The following is a 21,599-nucleotide window of genomic DNA, read 5'->3' as shown; positions in this document are numbered from 1 at the left end:
AAAAAAAAAAATAATTCTACATAATTAGTCTAACATAAATAATAATTTCATTTATAAATTTAAAAATTAAAATAATAATTTATGTAAGTATACATACATTAATATAAGTTGTCCAAATAAAAAGAACCTACAAAAACAAAAAAAAAACATGTGCTGAGTCTTCGTCTTTTGAAAAATATGCAAAAGGTAAAAAAATAAATTGAAACATATACAAAAACTTACCGATGAAAAAATGAGAAGAGTGAATGAAAAATATGAAACGAGTGAATGAAAGGAGAGAATAAGTGTTAAATTTATAGAAAAAAATTTATAATATTATAATAAATTCGAAATTATTAAAAATATGGTGTGACAGCTTTTAACATGTGTTGTGTTGCGGATCAGAGTTAATGTATTTTGCATCATAAAAGCAAGTCACGCCATGCTTTTTTTTAAAAAAATTAATAGCAAGTCACACCTCTTCAAGAGGCGTGACTTGCAATATTTAAATAAAAATAATTAAAGGCAAGTCTTTCCTTTTTTTAAAAAAAATAATAGAGTGACACCTTAGTTTGTTAAATTTTTTCTTTTACGTTATTTTATTAAATCGTTAAGAAATTTGTTGTAAACAGTGAAAAAGCCCCATAAAATTAGCAGATCAATAAATATATCATTTGACTTGAGCTCTATTGTTGGAGCTAAATTATATAAGTTTAGGTGATACGAAGATTGTTGGAATTCCTTTGCTGATGGTGAAAATTTTCTAGGACATCAAAGTGTGTTAGCTTAATGTCTCAAAGTTTAATTCTAGAATGTTTCCAATAATAATAGACAAATTGATCTAATAGTCTCTCTTGGGTTGCGCAAACTCTAAAATCTTGATTTTGATGATAACCAAAAATTTAATCGTTGCTAATATATTTCATCAAATGTGTAGTTGATAGTTTTCTAGTTGGAAGATTTGAGAAGCTATAACTCAAATTTAGTCAAGTTGGAAATCTGGCAATGCAAGATTGAGCTGGAAGACAAAGATACAACTGCCGCCATACATGAGCATTTATGATATTTTTGTCATATCTCTCAGCTCGATTATCTAAATAAAACGATTCAGCATGCGTTACAAATCTAAGACATTGATATACAAATAATATTCCAAGCTTGAAGTCTGAATCGGAGCTTAAGAAGCTGATAAACTGCGACGAAATTTCTAGTTCTGCAACATCGATATACTTGTCGACTATACATGAGCAGTTATAGTATTTCAAGTATATATTTCTAGAGATGGAAAAGGGGTGGAACGTGCATTAGAATGTCTTTCCCATCCTCACCCCAAGCTCTGTTTTTTCTAATCGAGAATTCTCCATTTAATCCTCGTGGGTTCTAAGTCCCTATCGTGCCCCCATACCCGATTCTATCTAATTGGCCTAAAAATTCTCATCTCGAATTCGTGTGTAACGCCACAGATCTGATGACTGTCTCTACTGTACCAAGACGAGTCTTTTCAGCATGCTAATGTCCTCACTCACACGCACCCTAGGAAACTTTCCAGGGGATCACCAATATCAGAATTTCCCCAATTCAAGCATGATTAACTTTGGAGTTCTTATGTGATAAGCTCCTGAAAAGAAGATACACTAGTTGATATGAGTAGTACCTATCAAATCAAATCTTTTAAGTACTCATCAAATGCACAGTCTCATACCTGAACAGTTTTGAAATCTCTCTCATTCCGATGTGGGATCGGTTCATTCATGTTACCTTCGCCTAGAAGCCTACCAGGAGCCGCTCATTGTTTGTGCAACCTCATGGCACCGACAATCACCCCCGTCCTCTTCGGCCTGAGCCTCACATGCCCGCCAGTTTCCGCTTGGTTCGTCCCCGAACCACACCAAACTAAGAGAGATCGGCTCTGATACCAACTGTAACGTCCCAAATTCGACGACTGTCCCTACTATACCAAGACGAATCTTTCCAGTGTGCTTATGTCCTCACTCACACTCACCCTAAGAAACTTCCCAAGGGGTCACCTATCCCAAAATTACCACAAGCAAAGTTCGTTTAACTTTGGAGTTCTTATGTGATGAGCTTTTGAAAAGAATATGAACTTCTTGATATAAGTAGTACCTATCAAATCTTTTAAACACTCCTCAACTGCATAGTCTCATACCTGAACAGTTTTGAAATCTCTCTCATTCTGGTGTGGGATTGGTTCATTCATGTTCCATGTGAGGCCCAGGGCCGAAGATGGTGGGGGTGATCATGGGTATCATGAGATTGCACAATGTGCGACCCCTAGCAGACTTCTAGATTAAGGGAACATGAATGAACCGATCCCACACCGGAATGAAAGAGATTCCAAAACTGTTCAAGTATAAGACTGTGTAGTTGAACATTGGTTAAAATATTTGATAGAGATTACTCATATCAAGAAGGTACATCTTTTTTTTGGGAGCTCATCACATAAGAACTCCATAGTTAAGCGTGCTTGACTTGAGAAAATTCTGGGATGGGTGACCCCTTGGGAAGTTTTTTAGGGTGCGGGGTACGTATGAGTGAGAACATAAGCACACTGGAAAAACTCGTCTTGGTACAGTGAGAATAGTCGTTAAATTTGGGGCGTTACAATGGCTTAAATGTCACGTCCCGAGACCGGAGTTAGTCGAAACCGATGTTGTTCAACAATCACATAATTACTAAATAACAAACTTCATAACACAGTATAAACCAAAACCATTTTATTTCATAAATACCATAAAATAGAATCGTCTTTACAATAGTAACTCGGAAAACGATAAAAATCTGCGGAAGCGTTTACAACTCGAATTAAAAACTTCAAAGAATATAAACTTAATTAAACTTTTTCAGGTGTCCACTACTAGCCCAAAAATTGGTGTCTGATTCTTCTTCATCTATTTCTTCTTCTGACATATTTGGAAGGATAGAGTAATGAGTGAGTGATATAGTCGCCACTCAGTAAGCGGGGGCTATTCGGGCACATACATAACAAATACACATGAATTTCTAAAACCACATATCATATCATGCATAACATGATTCTCATAACATGTCATCATCACTGAGATTCCTCTACTTTATATGGTTTACTGATATCAGTCCCTAATTTTTACTCTTCTATGGAGGCGATGTCATATAATGGTTACAATCCTACCTGTAAGGGCCATAAAAATATCATGCATTGGGATTCTCACTCATATCCAGTTGAATCTTCACAGTGCCCATAACATAGAACATACGACAATCGTATCAAGAATGAATAAAAACAGAACAATTGTGCTCCACCGAAACTTTCGAAAACGATACAAGGCATAACCGAAATTATACTTTTCAAAACAAGCTCACTTACCTCAGACCTGGAAGAAAATGTAAAGAATTCGAAAATCATAGAAGAATCATGCAACCGACACTTCGAAAATGCAGCAGCACATACTGAAAAATTAGTCGTCTTGAAAAATCCTTTGCGCCTTATTGAACCGTATGTTCGATCTTAAATTTCACAGTACGTTCAAAAGTACATCAAATAAATTATGAATGGTGGAGATCGGGTTTGGAAGTCGTTTTAACCTGTTTATGTAGGAAAAACCATAGGTATGTTGTTCCCGCCTTAAATCTGAGCAGTTTTCTTGCTAATAGTATATAGGAAAAAGTAACTGTTGATTTGGATGAATTTTGGATATGTTATTCAAAACAGTAAAAACATATTCTGAATGGTGGAGATTGAATTCCGAGCACTTAAGCAAGGGGAATACATTTTCAAACGTGAACAGCTCTTCGATGACTACAGCAGCACTTGGGAGAGGATTTTCGAAAATATGGAGAGCAAAACTCGAAAATTTTGAGTGTAATATGAGGTGTAAACTTCGAATGGGAGCTTCTCCTATTTATAGAGGGGTGACTTCTATCCAGATCGTGTATTATCTCATCGTTTAAACTTTTGCTATATATGATAATTACATTATCTAATATCTCCTATTTTAAATTCTTGGATCATGACCTATTTATATATCCCAAAAATAAAAATATAGATATATTATCATCTAAAACTTTGAATTCCTTTAGTAATTGTACATAAAAGATTTAATTATCTCACATCACTTTATATAATCTTGATAATCTTAAATAAAAAAACTTGATAACTTAATATGAATTTCGAGTACAAAAATAATATACCGAGTTTGAATTTGCAGGTTTTACATTGTGGATATTAAATCTTCATCCTAGTCCTCATACTTACTTCAAATAATCTAAAAATAGTACCGAGATAGGCCTAATTTGTAATCATAATCCCTGACATGAATTAAATCACTATTCTCTTCACCGCATCAAATATTGGTTGAATTAACCAAAAAAGTCTTCAACTTCACTTAAAAAATATTGATATAATAATCCAATTATATATATAAATATTAATATTTCTAAAACAATACAAATTTTTATAATTCATGCTTTTAATAAACAAAAATATGAAATTACATAATTATCTTGAGGTGATAAGTTGGATCATGATCGATATTTGAATGTTATGAATTTGAGTTTTTTTAATCATTATGAAAAGTCATTATTATTAGTAGTAGTAATGATATTATTATTGGAGGCCTCAGAGCAGGTTCAGGGATGAGGATAACATTTTCATACCCGTCCCTGATTTATGACTTTTGTTTTCCTTGTGATGGACCTGTAAAAAGGGGAATATTAAACTCTTCAATATTTTTTTTCATACAGTCTCAACGTCCTCGTTGAGAGTCGCTTTGAGAGACATCCAGTAGTTTCTGGCTAAGCCCGTTCCTGGCTTGCCTCACTCTCAGATAAATCCCCAAACCTGTCCCATTTCGGGTTTTCCACATGGGCCCCAAATCCACGAGAAAAATTTTCATCCCTATATATCTCTCATTAAAACTTTAAATTGAGTGATTATTAATTCTGTGGAAAGCTAAGATAAAGGGCTACAACTTTCATCTTCATCAATGTGCCCAAAATTTGAATAATCAAGAGTTGTAATCAAGAGAAAAGACTAGATAGACTTGCACCAGCTTATATACATGCACCAGCTTATATACAGTCTGGTATTTCGAATATATATCTCTCAAACGAACTCAAAATTGAGTGATTCTTGATTATTGAGTAGAAATATAATGTTTATCAGTTTGCCCAAAAATTGATGAATCAAGATAAAAGACCAGCTAGATGTGGACAAACTCTAGCCGCCAAACTCGAGTCGGACTGAACAAACTCCGTCAACCAAACTATTGCTGGACCAGAATAGGGTTGTAAACAAATCGAGTCGGTTCGAAAAAATTTCGAGTTTGCTCGATAAATATTTGAATCGTATTCGAATTTATCGAACTCGAGTCAAACTCGAACATGTTCGAACTTTTGTCGAGCTGAACTCGAGCCAAAATTATTTTGTTTGATAGTTTGCGAGTCACTCACGAGCCTTAATATTTTATTAATGTGATATAATTATATATTTGATATATATACATTTCTAGCTTTCGAACTTTCATTCTCGAACTTTAATATCTAAACAATAGTGCGAATAGCTCACGAATAGGTTCAAAGATTTCGAGTCGAACTCGAACTTCTTTTCGAGCCGAACTAGAGCTAAAAATAAAAAAAATCGAGCTCGAACTCGAATATACTTAATTCGAGCCGAATCCAAACATTAAATTTTTACTAATATTTGGATCGATTCGGTTCGCTACCTAGACCAGGCCAACTCTAGCTGCAGCTAGACCGGACAAATCCAGCCGCTCCAACATAAAATCAGCTCGATATTGAAAAATGATCAGCAACTCAAATATGATCGTTTTAATGTCAGAAACAGTACAAAACCTTTCCAAACGGACATATTTATGTTTCAAATTTTAATATAATTTTTTGAGGCCATAAATTCAACACTTTGAAGATCAATCACAAGAGAGAAGAACATATTTAAGGGGTTTGGAGCCTTGAGTAGATTAGAGTAAGAAATAAAAAGAAAGCTAACCCACTAGATAAGTTCTTCTTAAGAAGAGGAGTCTAAATAGATAGATTAGCTTAGTGGGAGTATTTCTGACATGTGAGGATTCATTTGAGATAAATAGATTGTAAAGATTAAATCCTCACACACACAATCGCTCACACATATAAATGCGAGTTGAGTTTCAAAGAATAGATGAGTGATAATCTTTACACAAAGACGTAAAAATTGTGTTTGGAGTTTTGGCATAAGAAAAGTTAAAAATTATGCGGATTATGGGGTTGTGGCCTTCAATCGAGAGTGTGATAGGAGTTTCGATTAGCAAGAGATAGGTCCTAAATTGAAATGAGTTTTTATAAAGAGTTGTAGAAATCAAAGTCTTCTAGTAAATCCTTCTTAAGTTGAAGAAAGTGTGAGAGTTATTAATCTATGAACATCCATAAACAAATTTGTGCATCTTTATTATATTACATTTAATTATTGTTGTTGTTTTGATTTGCATTGTTGAAACATTTTATTTGTTCTTCCGAATTCCAAAACATTGCATACAAAATTTTTGATGAAATGTTTCAACCAAAATATTTTTAAACATTCAACTTGAATATCTTTTGAATGTTTTTTAAAATATTTAATCGATTTTTAGGAGGATTATTTTGAGTTTATTTTCGCTTGGTTATAAAACAAACTCAATTCAATCTATTGGTGCTTGGTTAATTTATGAACTTAATTTATGAACTTTTCAAGAACAAGCTATTATAACTCAAGTTTGAAGAATTTTTTTAAAATAGTTTATTTATCATTTTCTAAATTTTAATTCGATCCCAACAATCTTTCTGTCACTTGGTACAACAATTATTAGGCATTGGGGGACAAAAATAATTAGTGCCTCAAAATATTAATTGTCGAATGCTATTTTTAGAAATAAGAAGACCCAAGACATGAGGCATTCCATGTTCAAAAGACAACTTATTGTACAAATTAGAGCTATTTCTGATTTTTTTTTTAACTACAAAAATCAAGTAATTAAGGAGATAATCATTGCGTATTGACGACAACTGATACTTTGAAAAATCATCAAGCATTTAAGACATTATCGCATTCATTGCAAATCAACCCAGTTGTTCTACGTGTTTGGTAAAGCTTATAAGCTCTTAAAATTTGGTTCCCAAATTTTGTAAACAGCTTATAAACTGTCAAAATAAGTTGTTTGACATCTTATAAGTTGTTTTTTTTTTTAAAAAAAAGTAGCGAAGATTAATTTTTTTAAAAAAATATCTTATTTTAACATTTTACTTCTCTAAAATATCTATGTATGTTTTCTTAAAAAACCACCATATCCTCTACAAATTTTGTAAGTTCTTAACCTATTTTTTTTTATTGATCAAATTTACTTGAACAAATTAAAGATACTATTATTTTTTAATTTTCCAAAAATATTTATTTTTCTAAATTATAAATATAAAATAATTTTATTTTTTAATATAGTTTAACATTTAATTGACATGGATTATTTAGTATTTTGTAAAAAAAGAAAAAAAAAGGTAGTATAGATTCTGTGGCCACATGTGATCCACCTCTTATTTTCTTATGGTCAACGTGCTTCATGATATAGTTATGTTATTTTATTCTTTCTCAATTCTAACATCATATCTTTATGTGTATTTATTATTTATTGTTGTGAAAGCTTTTGACGTTATCTTTGAGGTCGATTTAGTGGTTGGATACAGGAGTACTAAATAATTTCTCTTTAGGTAATTATTGAGATGAATACATATAATATGTCATAAGATTATCAAAGATGAAGATGATTTGAAATGTCAATTCGTAGGGCTTGGAGATGTGATAATTACTTTTGTAGGCTTGATTTGATGAGATTGGATATTTAGGATTTTCAATAAAGTTTCTATTCGAACATTAACGAATTTGGGACGTGTTCATATGGAAAGACCTCAATATGTTAGAATATTTCTATTATCCTAAGTTTTGGTGATTGACAAATTAACAACATCGAGTTATTTTATGATCCAGGCATTTATTATTTGTAATTACATGTTTTCTGACCGCTAGATCAAGTCTAACCGCTCAAGAAACTAAAGTTGCGGATCATTTATTTTCTGACCATGCACAAGCATAACTGTTATAGTCCAACATGACTGGTCAGATATGAGCAAATCAAAATGGATACTGCAACTCAAGCCGATCAACAACTACTAGTTCAAGTAAGATTGCACAGTATCCTACCAACTCTCGAATGACAGAAAGTTTCCTAAATCATATATGGTCTATCATGTTTTTTAGAGGCAAAGAGTTAAAGTCGCAAAAATAAAGAAATGTTAAATGAGCATTTAATGTTATGTATGGTAACTAAAAGCGACAATACCATTCTATCCGTTAATAGTACAGATGATCGTTGAAAGTATTTCCAACCGTTAGAGCTTTTCAAATATAAATATGCAGACTTTGTTTGAAGAAAGAAATATAAGGAGTTGAATTATGATTACAAGCTAACATCTTTCAAATATGCATTCTTTCAAGATTTCTGAGCATACATAAGAGACCACACTTCAAAATGCTCACTTACCACACACATATCAGATATTTCAAAGATCACTTTGTGTTACTCTACCAACTCAAGTAGTTCAAGCAAATCATTGGTTTTTTGTGTTGTTGTCTAATAAACTGATGGTTCTTAAATACACAAATCTTGTAAAGTAATCACTAAGAATTTCAACTTAGGCAATGATAAGTCTTAGTTGAAGTGAGTAACAAGAAGTCGTAAAATCAAAATCTTTTAGTGGATTACTTCTTACGTGAAAAAAAGAGTGACATAAAAGTATATATCTCCAAACATCCATAATTATATGTCTCGCTTACTTTATGCAATTTATATTATTGCATATCTATTAACTAGCTGTTACTTGTTAACTGTTGTTTACTTTGATTATATATCTTATCACTGGTCAAATCAGACTGTTTCTGCATTTAATTATTTTCAGTAATCCAGTGAAGCTATTCTTTCAAGAATATTTATTAACAGACTAAAAATTGTGAAGAACAACTGAAGTTTTGCAAACTCTAAACTGATACCAACACATTATTTTCTAGAAACTTGATAAATTCCATAATTATTGCATGTTATTCGAGTGTGAAAATCCGAGTCTTTACACCTAGTATTTGGTCATGATTAAGAATAATTATTAAGACTATAAAATAAAATCATTACTGAAACAAAATTTTATAATGTTTTAAAAATATGTATTGAAAAATATCAGAGTCATAAATGAAAATATATCGGGCCAAGACTTAATGTAATTCGAATATATATGTGTGTGCTTCTCCATCTCTCACAATTTACACATTTAAACTCATGCACTAACGCTCTGATCCCCAAAATTCTTTTCCGCCGCCGCACCACTGTCGAAGTAGGTTGTCGTTAGCAAAACAACTTTGGTCAAACTTTTTTTTTTTATTTATTAAAAGATAACCCCCAAGTGTATTTGAACACTTCAAATACAAATGGAGGGAGCTTTTTTTTAAAAAAACAACTTAATTTATCCTCCACAAATCAATATTCAAAATTTAGATAAATTCATTAACCTAAACCACACGCCTCCACCTTCCTGCATGTCCTTCGCTTCTTCTCTTCTCAACACGCACGACTTCCTATCGCGAATTTGTCCAAAAGAATAATATAATTATGTTTGCGTTATTCGTATGGAGATTTATTTTAGTTGTCTATTCTTGTTTTACGTATATGCTTGTTTTTTTGTAAGGGTGTTAATCGGGTCGAGTGGGTCGGGTTTCGGGTCAACCCGCGAATATATNTGATGAAAATTTATCATATAAATATACAATAAATTTTGTTCAAACATACAATATATAAAAATATAGGTAATATTTTAAAAAAAAAAATTTCGGGTCAACCAGCGACCCAACCCGAAACCCATCTAACCTGACACTAACCCGAACCCACCCAACCAGAACCCGAAAAACCTCAACCCGGACCTGATTTTTTTCGTGTTAGATCGTGTCGGATTAACAGGTCGTGTTGCATTTTACCGCCCCTAGTTTTTTGTATTAAAGCTTGACTTCTATAAGCATACAAGCTTAGTTTGAAAAATTCTAAAAAAAAATAAAAAATGAATGGACCATATTTTTTGAGGCGTCCAATTTTTAAAATTGAACTTGGACCCAAAAAATTTCAGGTAAGACCATAAAAGCAACTGAAAAAAATAAAATCAATAAATGTAAAATACTCCTACTCTCGTGTGATAAATAAAAAGCATAACGTCCATTTCGAAAGATGCCAATAGTGACCATAGCATGTCAAGTAAAGATTTGGTTAGTTTCCTATGAAGCTGTTGAACATCACAGACGGTGTCATTACTACAAGTTTACAACAAAGCAACGAATAAAAGTCGAGTTTGATCTAAATTTGTTGCTTCGATTCTCAGAAGCATTTGCGATGAACAATGGATGGTCCGCTTTCATCGTAATCTGCTTTGGTTACATGTTGGTTTTGAGGAAACACGACTTTGGCAAGAATGGCTCCTCCCACCCATGCTGAATACCTCAACAAATTTTCAGGCATATATTCTGGAGGCTACATGTAATTAATAAACAAAGAATGAATCATTATTAGACAAAATAACAGAGAGGTGTCCAAGACAATAGCTAAATAAGCTATTTGTTTTTCAAATATACAAATATCTAAGTAAATCATATAGAAAAACTATATAAAAAAAATGAAAATTACATATTTTTAAATTATTAGGTGGTGTAGTTAAACCAGCCCAAATATCAGACGGTTTTCATCATCTTGATTTCATCGGCTTACACATCATCTTCGGGTTTTTGTCGACAGGACAACTGAATAGTAGCAAACATGGATTTACATCTGAAAGATCCTAAAACCCTGTGTTTTTAAAAATGAGTTTTACAGCTGATATTAATTTCATATAAGCAGGAGCTATAGGCTATTTGTGCCCGACCCATTTTCGAAAATGAGGTGAAATTTCTTCTTTTAATAATTACATCAAGTTTAAGTAACATACACTGCTTAAATCATATCACGTCAAGAAGATTATTTCCAGAACTTTAACATGGACTGCTTTGGCTTGTCAAGAGAACATCTTTATTTTGATTTTCATGCAATTTATTTTAAAACTCAAATGGTACTATTGTTTGAGTGGCATTAAATTGGGATTGAGAATGAAGAAAGATGGGAAGTGTAAATAAAAGACAACTACATTTAAATTACCTTCACCAGACAAGGACGGATAGCAGAGGAGCAAAGGCCAGCTTCCTTCTGAAACCTATCTTCAAAACCTACAACAAGAAGCAACTGACGACATCAGCCACAGCTAAATAAGACACACTGTTTGCTCATTCCAACCAAAAAATCCTCGTATAAAAGCAAGGGATCAAAACAGCCATGTCCATCAAGTTATCACAAAATCAACTGAAAATATTAATTTAACACACGAACCACCGACCCGCATACAGGCAGAGCTGTCTTATTTAAATAAACAAATATTGTCACTTGTATGNGTAATAAGTGCAAGGGTATGGTTCCTGCTCCATCTAACAAAGATAAAGAGGAAGGCATTATACTGTTTATACTTCTTGCCAAGCATACAGATTTTGTAGTTTGCAGAAGTTTTCGGATTAAAAGGCATCAATTAAAATTATATGTTTTCTGCCAGCATCACAATTGTCACAACGTACAAAGATCATAGTGAACAATGCATCTCATTCAGCTGATACATATTTTTAAGAATCTCACCAATCATCGAGGTACTTCCACCACAAAGCACGGTATTTTCTAGTAGCTGACGATGATTTTCGGACGACACCGTCGAAACACATCTAACAAGCTGCTCCACTATTCCATGTGCCTCTAAATTTAAAATGGATGGCTGAAATAAGGCCTCACCAACAGTATATCTTCCTCTTCCAATTTTTATCACCTGAAAGAGCGGCATAAAGATTTACTCGTTAATTATTCATGGCTGATTTAGTCTCTAATGTCAGCCATAAAATTGAAGCAACTTAAGTTGGTGACTGTTCATGCATAAAGGCGATGCTGCATCATCTCGGACTTGGCAACATCGCGCCATCCAATCACAAGAAAGCTCTTCAACATTAAGTAATGGTACTGACATTGGCAGCAGCATATAAAACAAACTTAGAATCCTTTAAGCATGTATATTAGCAGTCCAATTAGCAAGGCAATGGCATCCAATCAAAGCAAACTCTTTCAAATTAAGGTCCTCAAAGTCGCAGAAGGACGCCAAATTGTGTGGAGTATAAGTTAAACAGACATGCATCTTTCTTAGAATTTTCTTATTCAACAAGTTTATGATGTTATACTGTCACGGGCACTCGGCCCAAACCAAGAAGAATTGCTATGGGAAATCCAAATAAAATGGGATCTAAGCTGATTTGATATCTTTTATTTGATTATTATCTTTTATTCTAGTTAAGTTTGAATAAATGAGATGGTTATGATATTTAGGATTGTGAGTTAGGTTATAGTAATCTTTTATTTTTGGTTAAGATATGATGATCCTTTATTTGGTTAGGATAAATTTATCTTTTGTACGAATCTCTCTTATATATGGGAGGATTGAATTAATAAAAAAGGGTGAAGAAGAAATATTATTCACAATCTTATGATATGAGATATGAAATTCTCTCTCAACAAGCTCAAAACCAAAAATCAAGCCTTTAACGAGCCTGAAATTTAAAGCATCATGTTTCATGATCGGGGCCATAAATCGCCTCATAACGAGATCCACAACTCGGGACCATAACATATGAATAGCCGCATTAGCATTCTGATGTATGTATTTGTATCAAACACGGAAAGTATATTTTGGCTATTGCAGAACAAAAAATAAAGTCCTGGAGCACAAAAAAAGAATCAATTATGGTGTATTAACTTAAAATAACATCTTAGCCTCTGTTTTATCAATCTCTCTCAGTTGCAAATCAACCCACAAGATTTTTGTGCCAATGAGAACTCAAATTCCAACCCCAAGAAATGACTCAATGCAAGCATGCAAAGTCGCTGAGAATGCACAAGAGTGCACACCATTTTCTAAAACATGAACACTAGCACCACCATCTAGCATTTGTGCTTCATTGTTTCTTGTATTTGTCATGCTTGCTTATGATCTTTTTGTATTTTGGAAAAGAACTGGATGGGATAGCTTACATGCATGAGGTAAACAAATATGGCATACCTTTTTAGAGCCGAAAATAGAGAAGGTATCTAAAAAGGTCATATTAACTCAAAATTCAGTTATTCCTTAATTTGAAATCATAGTTCACCATCAAGACAGAAAAATAAATGCATGGACCTGTCCATCAGGAAGAGTATGTTGCTCCTCAGGGCAGTCATGCTGAAATCGATCATAAGAAGCAGCATCCTCAGCACAGCATGCATAGTGCTCCTTTCATTTTTCATATTCAGAGACACTAAGGTTAACAAGTGGATTAGATTTCCCAAGCTCTTGAGCAAATAAATTAGTTAAATCCATTCCCCCGATTTCAAATCTTCTTGAAGATATATGCTGAACATCACCTTCAATTACTGATGCAATATCTGAAAATATGGATGTCTGAGGGGATTACAGCAGAGTACTAAATATAATGGCTCAGCAAAGTAAAACTTCAGCTTAAAGATACCAGCGAGACAGAAATCTAGAGAAATATATGATTTCATGAGACCAAGTTCATTGTGTCAGCTGAGCCTCAAATCACTAGAAGCAAGCAAGAGAAAGTAAATGTTTGAAGGAAGAAGGCAAAAGATTTAAAAAAAACTATGGAAATGTTTGGTCAATTGGTTATGTTTTTAAAAAACATTCTCTCCGCCAAAACAAGACAAAGCATAAATCACATTGTCCATTTCAATCTCCCAAAAATATCTTTTATCTTACTTTTATATCTTCCGGACAATCATTACTTCATCACTCTTCTCATGAATTACCAAACATACTTTATTATTATATTATATTATATTATAACTCAAAACATTTTATTTCAAAATTTTAATGACATGAATAAACCAACATATTTTTAATGACATGATATCTGTAGTTAAAAATATATCCTCCCAACAATAAAACCAAACATGTATTACTTTTCAACACAATGTCTCAATACATAGTTTCTCGAAACATCTTCCAAAAACACTCAAAAACAGTACCAACCATTACCTAGTATGTGTTTTTCATTGGAATCCATTTTGTTCGTAATGTGTTCTCAACAGAAGTATTTATTTTGGAGATCATGGAGCCAACTCAAATTGTGAAGCAAAAGGTGAACTTGAGAAAATGTCGATGAGCAGCTAACACAACTGCCGGTGATAGAAAGAAAACCGCCATCAGCAGCTTCGAAGACAACTTTGGGATGATTCAGAGAACAACAAGCACTTTTTACCAAATAGCCATCTTCTATAGATTGTTACATGGCATAAATTCTACCGCATTAAAAATTTTGTCGCTTATAAGATACTGGAAATTGAAAGGTATGGTGTAGAGTGGAACACCCTAGATATAAAACCAAACCCCTTTTGCTTAAGACAATATGCTTAAGTTCAAAAGGTAAGAAAAAAGGACAGTGTCAAAACCAAATGGACATAGCGACTTGTGACAGCTGAAATCTACAACCAATTTCAACTCTGCCGTCAATCAAAGAATCTATATTACCCAAAAAAACAAAGCAACAACTTTACCAGTCTTGCCATGGCCAATATCCACTGTGCAACCTGAGATACGTCCAACAGCATATAGTGATAGCACTGCTTGCTCAGATGCATAAAAGCCTGAGATGTTGAAATTCTCAAACATCATTTGGACCAATTGCTCTCTAATGGCCTGTCCAAGAAGAATTTTATTAATCATATAATAGTAAAAAAAAAATTACAAAAGAATTCATGCAATAAGTTCTCTTCTTCATCACCAATATGACAAAGGGGTATCTTCCTGGTTAAAAGCACAATTTGAATTTAGCAACTTGTGTCAAGCCTTCACAAAGTTCAGACGCTACAGTTCAAGGTGTCATTCAAAATCTGCAAGATCTTCGTTTTTCTCGCTCTTTCCTTTTTCAAATTTCCCAGAGTTTTGGGGCCCAATTAGTTTTGCTTTTTTGACTGAAAACATAAACTTCGGAAGGGAAATAGTGTAATTAGTGTTGTGAAAATCCATGAACCAAAGACAAAGTAATCACAGATCATCACCTGGTACTCTAAATGATCCATTACCAAAATTCTTCCCATCAATCTCAGCATGCAGGGTTGATCTAAATCAATTTTTCACTACCAATACGTGGAAATTATGTGACACCTTCAACTCTTATTTCCTACAAACAAACTCATAAGAAGATTTATTTGTCATTAAAAGTACTTCTATTAGCTCATTGGGAAAACCATTCATAACTCTATCTTGGTAGCTCTCACCAGCACTATCGATATTTCAAAAGTAATATGTGGCAAACAATAGGCCTTTCTCTTATAAGCATAAACACAATTACATTTTCTTCTTCCATCTTCAGCACCAACCTTTACAAATTCTCCTGATTGAACTTTAAGATTCAAATACAAGCACGTCTCATGTTACCAGCACAACCAAAACACACACACGCACACAAGAGACCAAAAAAAAAAAGATTCTTGAGCACTGAGCAGTCATAAAATCAGAAAACAAATGATGAAGCATATATTTGAATGATGTCAAAACACTTTGCATAACCTTAGGAGTTGCAAGTGGATCAGTAAATAAAACTTGTCCTTCATTGCCCATCTCCCACCCTAGCCCAGTATAAAACACATCCTTTAATAGATCTTCCATCGCATCCCAGTCGTTGACAAATCCTCGGACAACTGGATCAACAGTTTTGTTCTCAAACAAGAAAGGATCTGCCGAGGAATCATCTTCAGGTACTTGTTTCATTTGAGTCGAGATTACCTGCGATAGGACATATCACATATGCTAAAAATGACAAAGAGGAAAAAAGAAAACAATAAAGAAAACCTCGACAATCAAAGCATATGCATATAAAAAATCAAGAAGAATAGTGCTATTGACAAAGAAGAAGTCATTAAATAAAAATGGTGTGATCTTTCGCGCCATAAAAAGAAATCACTCACATTTTTTTCAAATGTACATCCTAAATGAGTATCTAGAAATGAAAAAGAACAAGGAAAACAAGTTCATAGCAAGAGTCTCACAACTGAGAAGTTGAAACACTGAGGTTCAAGTCATCAACAACTCGTGATAGTATTGATACATAACGGATCAAGTTATTAACAACTCATGACAATTCGAGGATTTTCAAATTTAACAGTCTTATCAAGGCAATCAAATCGCATGACTTCTCTCCTATAATTCCACGCAGGTATAGTCGAGAGACTGAACTGACAGAATTCCCTTTACATCAATCTCGTGGCAATTATGTTAGGTTATCCCCCAGATCGATTATTAAATGAGATACAAAAAATAAATATGTACTTTTTTAGGCAATGCCAAAAATGCTCATTAGTTCCTTAATTTGCATTCTCCTGCTGCATCTCCATTCTAATAGAACTATGACCCTTTAGAATCTCAAAACTCAACCCATCCTAAAAACCCTATTTCGGCTTCAAAATCTTAAACCCCTAATCAGAATGCATTTACAATGGCCCTTTCATACTCAGAGCTTCCCAATACAAATCAACCACAATTACAAATCCCTTTTTCTAAAAGAAGAAAACTAGGAGGTTACCATAGGGCCGATTTCCGGCAAAGCATGATTAAATTTGATAACTTTAGAACCGACATCAACAACAGCTGGCTGCTCCATGCTTCTGTTTGAATCCACAAAGGGAGAATATAGGGACTAGAGGATGGTATTTTGATGACAAGAGAAAGATAGGGAACCAAATCGACTAAACACTCTTTTATCAGATGAAGAACATATTTGAAAATAAAAGCATCAATTTTATGGAACTTTTGGAAGGTCGGTCGGAGCTGCTTGCAAAAGGTCAAAGATACTACTAATGTCAAAGCAATGTGAAATATCGACTGAAATAAGGGAAATTTACATTTAACATAAATTACATTTAAACTCTCATTGAGGAAAGGTAGGCTTAAATGCGACTTCAAATTATTACATCCGAACTTCTAAATTCCAAATATACCCTCCTTCTGCAAAAGGAAAATATTTACCCATTTAGATTAGCATACCTATTTCATTATTAAGCTATCATGCTCCATATTCTTTTCCATCAAGCATAGCAGCTAAAGAAATCAAAATTCAACTCAAATGGCAAGTTATCAAGCACTCACCAAACTCCAAAAAACCTTGAAAACGAATTAATTTCTTGCTGATGGTCTATGTAAAATGAAACATATACTGAGTCTAAGTGCCCCTGTCAGACACCTAATGCTTGAAGATTATTATGCCATTGAAATTCTTCATTGTACACTCTAGATAAAGTTTCTACTGAAAACACACTTCTAGATGTACCAATATGTTTTTGTCCCATGCCATGAGGTTTCTAGCATAGAAGTCTAGTTAAACACAACCTTTTTCGTCTCCCTAAACAGATAAATCGCAGTACATAAAAATAAATCTGCAAGACATTATGCAAAATTATAACGCAATGGCATTCTGTTCTTGGAGAATTCGAGGCATCAAAGCACAAACGTGTGAACAGACATGAAGATCGTGGCTCTTCAGTCTTCACAGCAACTTTTGGCTAAAAAAAACAATTCCTGTGAGCATTGCCTTGAAAATGCAAATAAAGTTACAAAATTTTATTTTGGTTTCACCTGCAACGAGCATAAGGCTGTTGGCTATATATTTTGAGCCGCTCGTATATCCGCTACATGGAAAAAATTATATGCGTTACACCAAAAACCCAGACACGAAGTTTACCCGATTGGAACATTTCTGAACATCCATACGATTTTTTGCCGGGAAGGCTTAGAATTGAAATCTCATCTTTGTCACTCACATCCCATCAAACACTAAAACCCACACAGAGAAATACGCCATGTACAGCGAATACATTTGCTGGGGTCATGAAAATTCTCAAAACTGCAGAAATCTCTTATTAAAAAAATAAGAAGAATTAGCCAAGATTACCATAGAAGGAGGATGATCCGGAACAGCAAAACCGGCTTTGAGCAGCTTAGAACCAGCGTCCACCACCACCGCCTCCATTCTCTCACCACCAAAACGCTGAAATCAAGAGAGAGACCCTGCGCTCTACGTTACACACCAGTACCACCTCTTGTTTGCCTTGCCTTCTTCGACCGGCGAGTATTGCCTTGTTTTATCCCTGATTGTGTCGATTATTAATATCTATAATTCTATATTGTACTGTATTATGAAGTCAGTCGACTAGAAAAACTGTTCGCGGCGGACATCAATTTTTTTTTTTTCCCCATTTTTACCCTCTTTTTTAACACCATGTATAATAATTCCAACAACGTCAATCTCAAGTCCGAAATCTTTCTCAAAAATGGAAGCACTAACCGTAAGAAGCCTTAACCGTACCAACATATTTGAAAACTTCTCAATTTAAAAAACCTTACGGTTAGTATTGTTAACAAAAGAAACTTTTTTTTTCTACCATAATATTATTACATTTTTTTATTGAAATCAAGTTTAATAGAAAAATAGATTTTTTGTCTAATCATAATATTCATATCAAATTACAAATGTCCAATATTCATTCTATAAATTAATTAAATAATATTTTAAAAATCTAATATTATGTTACTTGCAACGCTTGTGCCTCAGTCGTTAATTTTATACGAAAATAAATAACAAATATAATACATCATAATGGGTCATTTTTCATCAAAGTCCACGGACTCAAAAGTCCGAAGAAAAAATGCATACAGACATCAAGAGAACAAGTGCACCGAGCACATGTAACATGTTTGGGCTTTTTCATCGTTTACCACAAATTTCTCCAACGCTTAATAAAATAACGTAAAAAAAATTTAACAAACTAAGGTGTCACGCCTCTCCTCTTGAAGAGGCGTGACTTTCATTTTTTTTAAAAAAAAAACGCAAGTCACGCCTCTTGAAAAAAGCAAGTCAACTTGCCTTTAATTTTTTTTTTAAAAAAAAAGCAAGTCACGCCTCTTCAAGAGGCGTGACTTGCTTAATAACATTTTTTTAAGTAAGTCACGCCTATCGAACCGGAGTGATTTTTATTTTTTTTAAAATATTTGCTGGACGCTGGTGGTAGAGGATGGTGGAGGAAGTCTGTCATATGAAACACCGACAACCCAATGCAGTCAATAATGCATGTTTCTTTCTTTTATTTCACAAAGAAGACGTTAAAAAAATTTATGATTAAAAATCATGTATTAAAGTGATTTGATGTATCACTGATGAAGACTAACATGGCGTGTTTTTTATCTGAAAATTTGCTTATATATCATTTGCCTTCGCTTCAAATGTATTATTCTTGTGCTTCATTTCTCTGGATTTATTGGTCATTCCTTGTGGATTTTCGTTCAATGTTCGATTAAGTCATTGTATTTCAGCACATGAGGTTTGTATGCTTTAAATTAAGTTTTTCATTCGATTTTTGATTAAAACCGTTAATTTATTTATTTGTGATTATATATTTACAGATAAAATTTTGATTTTGAACTTCTATTTGAGATAAACGTTGATATAAATTAATTTACTTGAGTATTCGAATATAAATTATGAATTTATCATAATGTTACGTTTCCAGTTTATGATTAAAATGCTTAATTATGTTTCTATGTATTATCAGATATTCTTATTATTTTATATTATGCAAATGATAATAACAATACTTTTTCTTCAATGTTTTATATTGGTAGTATTTAAAAAAAAATTAGTGTAACGATTAATTTATTTTACACAAATAATATAAATGTTTTTATTATAAATACGGTTAATATTGTTTTTAATTACTTAAATGTAAATAAATATTACAATTAATTTCATTTCTTATTATTTTATTTGACATGCGTAGTATCAAAACTTTTTATTATAAAAATTATTATTGACTTATAAGATACAACTAAGAAATATATTTTTTGTATTTTAGAATAATAATCAACTTTTTTTTTGAAAATAATAATAATACTTTTATTTATAATTATTATTGATGTTGTTGTTTTATAAAGGTAGCATATAAAAAATTAAGTATTACAATTTTATTTTACACAAGTAATATAAAATTTATTAGTATAAATATTGTATTTTTGTTCTTAATTTATTAAACATAAAATCAGTTTTATAATTAATTTATTTAATTACTATTTCATTCCACGTGCGTATTTGTGAAAACTTACTATTATTAAAATATTATTTTATTATAATTAACTTGTAAGATATAAATAAGAAATACGATTTTTTATTTTATAATAAAAATAACAGTTACAATTGTAATTCTTATGGTTTTTGTTTTATTTAGGTATGTTATAAAAAAAATATTACGCTTGATTTATTTTACACAAATAACATAAAATCTATTATTATAAATTTTGTTATTAATTTATTAAATAAAAATAAGTAGTATGATTTTATTATTGACTTAATTCGTATTTCGTAGGACCTATTATTATTTTACATAACTAATATAAAATTTATTATTTCTAAAAACTTTATTAAAAAAATATACATATAAATGATTTTACTATTATTATTTGTTCCTATTTAGTATGAAATTTATTATCATAATTATTTTTATTATTACTTACTTACTAAATAAAAAAATTATTATTATTGATAGTAGTAGTTTAGTAAAACAAATTTAACATTATCATCAGTATTATTATAATTAATCTTAATAAAAATGAAAGCATATGTAAATTAATTTTATAGTGTATTATTTTGTTATATTTCACATTTTGTTATTCAATTGAAATTTTAAAAAATTTATTATCACCTTTTTATTTTGTGTGACCTATTGAATTTTTTTTTTACAAGAATGGACAGTGTGCCGGTGCTTTTATTCGTAGGTGGTAATGTTATTATAGGACATCACACCGTAAAATATAGTACCACTGAATTGAGGGAAACACGAATACCAAGATCTATTAATTTGCATGAGTTGAAAGAAATAGTATACCGTCTGACAAATATTGAAAGTTCAAAATTTAATTTAAAATTGTCAACAAAATATTCCTAAATGGATAAGTCACATTGCGTAGAAGTGCATCTTGACATCAATGATGACAACAATTTACAGTTTATGCTGGATTCTATTAACGAAATGCGGTGTATTGAATTGTATATCTAAAAGGATTTCATTGAGCATAATGTAGATGTTGAGGTTCGTGAATCATACATTCCATGTATAACTGAAGGGTTCAATTCGATGGGATTTCATGATGAAGCTGGTACTTCCGCTACTGCTTTTTTTGAACCAATAGATGAAAATCGATTTAATTCGCATGATTGGACTGGGGGATGGGATCGGTATATTACTGACACCGTAGAAGAAAATGTTAGTTGGCCGATTTCCGCACGAGGATGGGATTCTGGTGCAAGAGGATGGTACTCAGTTGACACAAATCATGTAGGTTTGGATTGTTCACTGAGTGCACATCGTACTGGATCGGGTCATGGACTGACACCTGTCGTACATGATGAACAA

At 32.4% G+C, this 21,599-nt stretch overlaps 1 protein-coding gene across 1 annotated transcript; it reads right to left on the bottom strand.

Annotated features, from left to right (window-relative positions):
* Positions 1-10,228: 10,228 nt before the first annotated feature.
* Positions 10,229-18,322, bottom strand: LOC140965044 (actin-related protein 7). The gene is given in 7 exon segments (XM_073425089.1): positions 10,229-10,559; positions 11,217-11,284; positions 11,742-11,925; positions 13,321-13,565; positions 14,697-14,838; positions 15,712-15,927; positions 18,089-18,322. Coding segments are annotated over 7 exon segments (1,086 nt in total). The 5' UTR covers positions 18,167-18,322; the 3' UTR covers positions 10,229-10,406.
* Between the last annotated feature and the right edge of the window lie 3,277 nt (positions 18,323-21,599).

The sequence above is a fragment of the Primulina huaijiensis genome, chromosome 2 (genome assembly GCF_012295235.1).
Source record: "Primulina huaijiensis isolate GDHJ02 chromosome 2, ASM1229523v2, whole genome shotgun sequence".
In the NCBI taxonomy this organism is placed as follows: Eukaryota; Viridiplantae; Streptophyta; class Magnoliopsida; order Lamiales; family Gesneriaceae; genus Primulina; species Primulina huaijiensis.
Note: the sequence above shows the minus strand (reverse complement) of the source record. Positions and strands in the feature narration are given on the sequence as shown.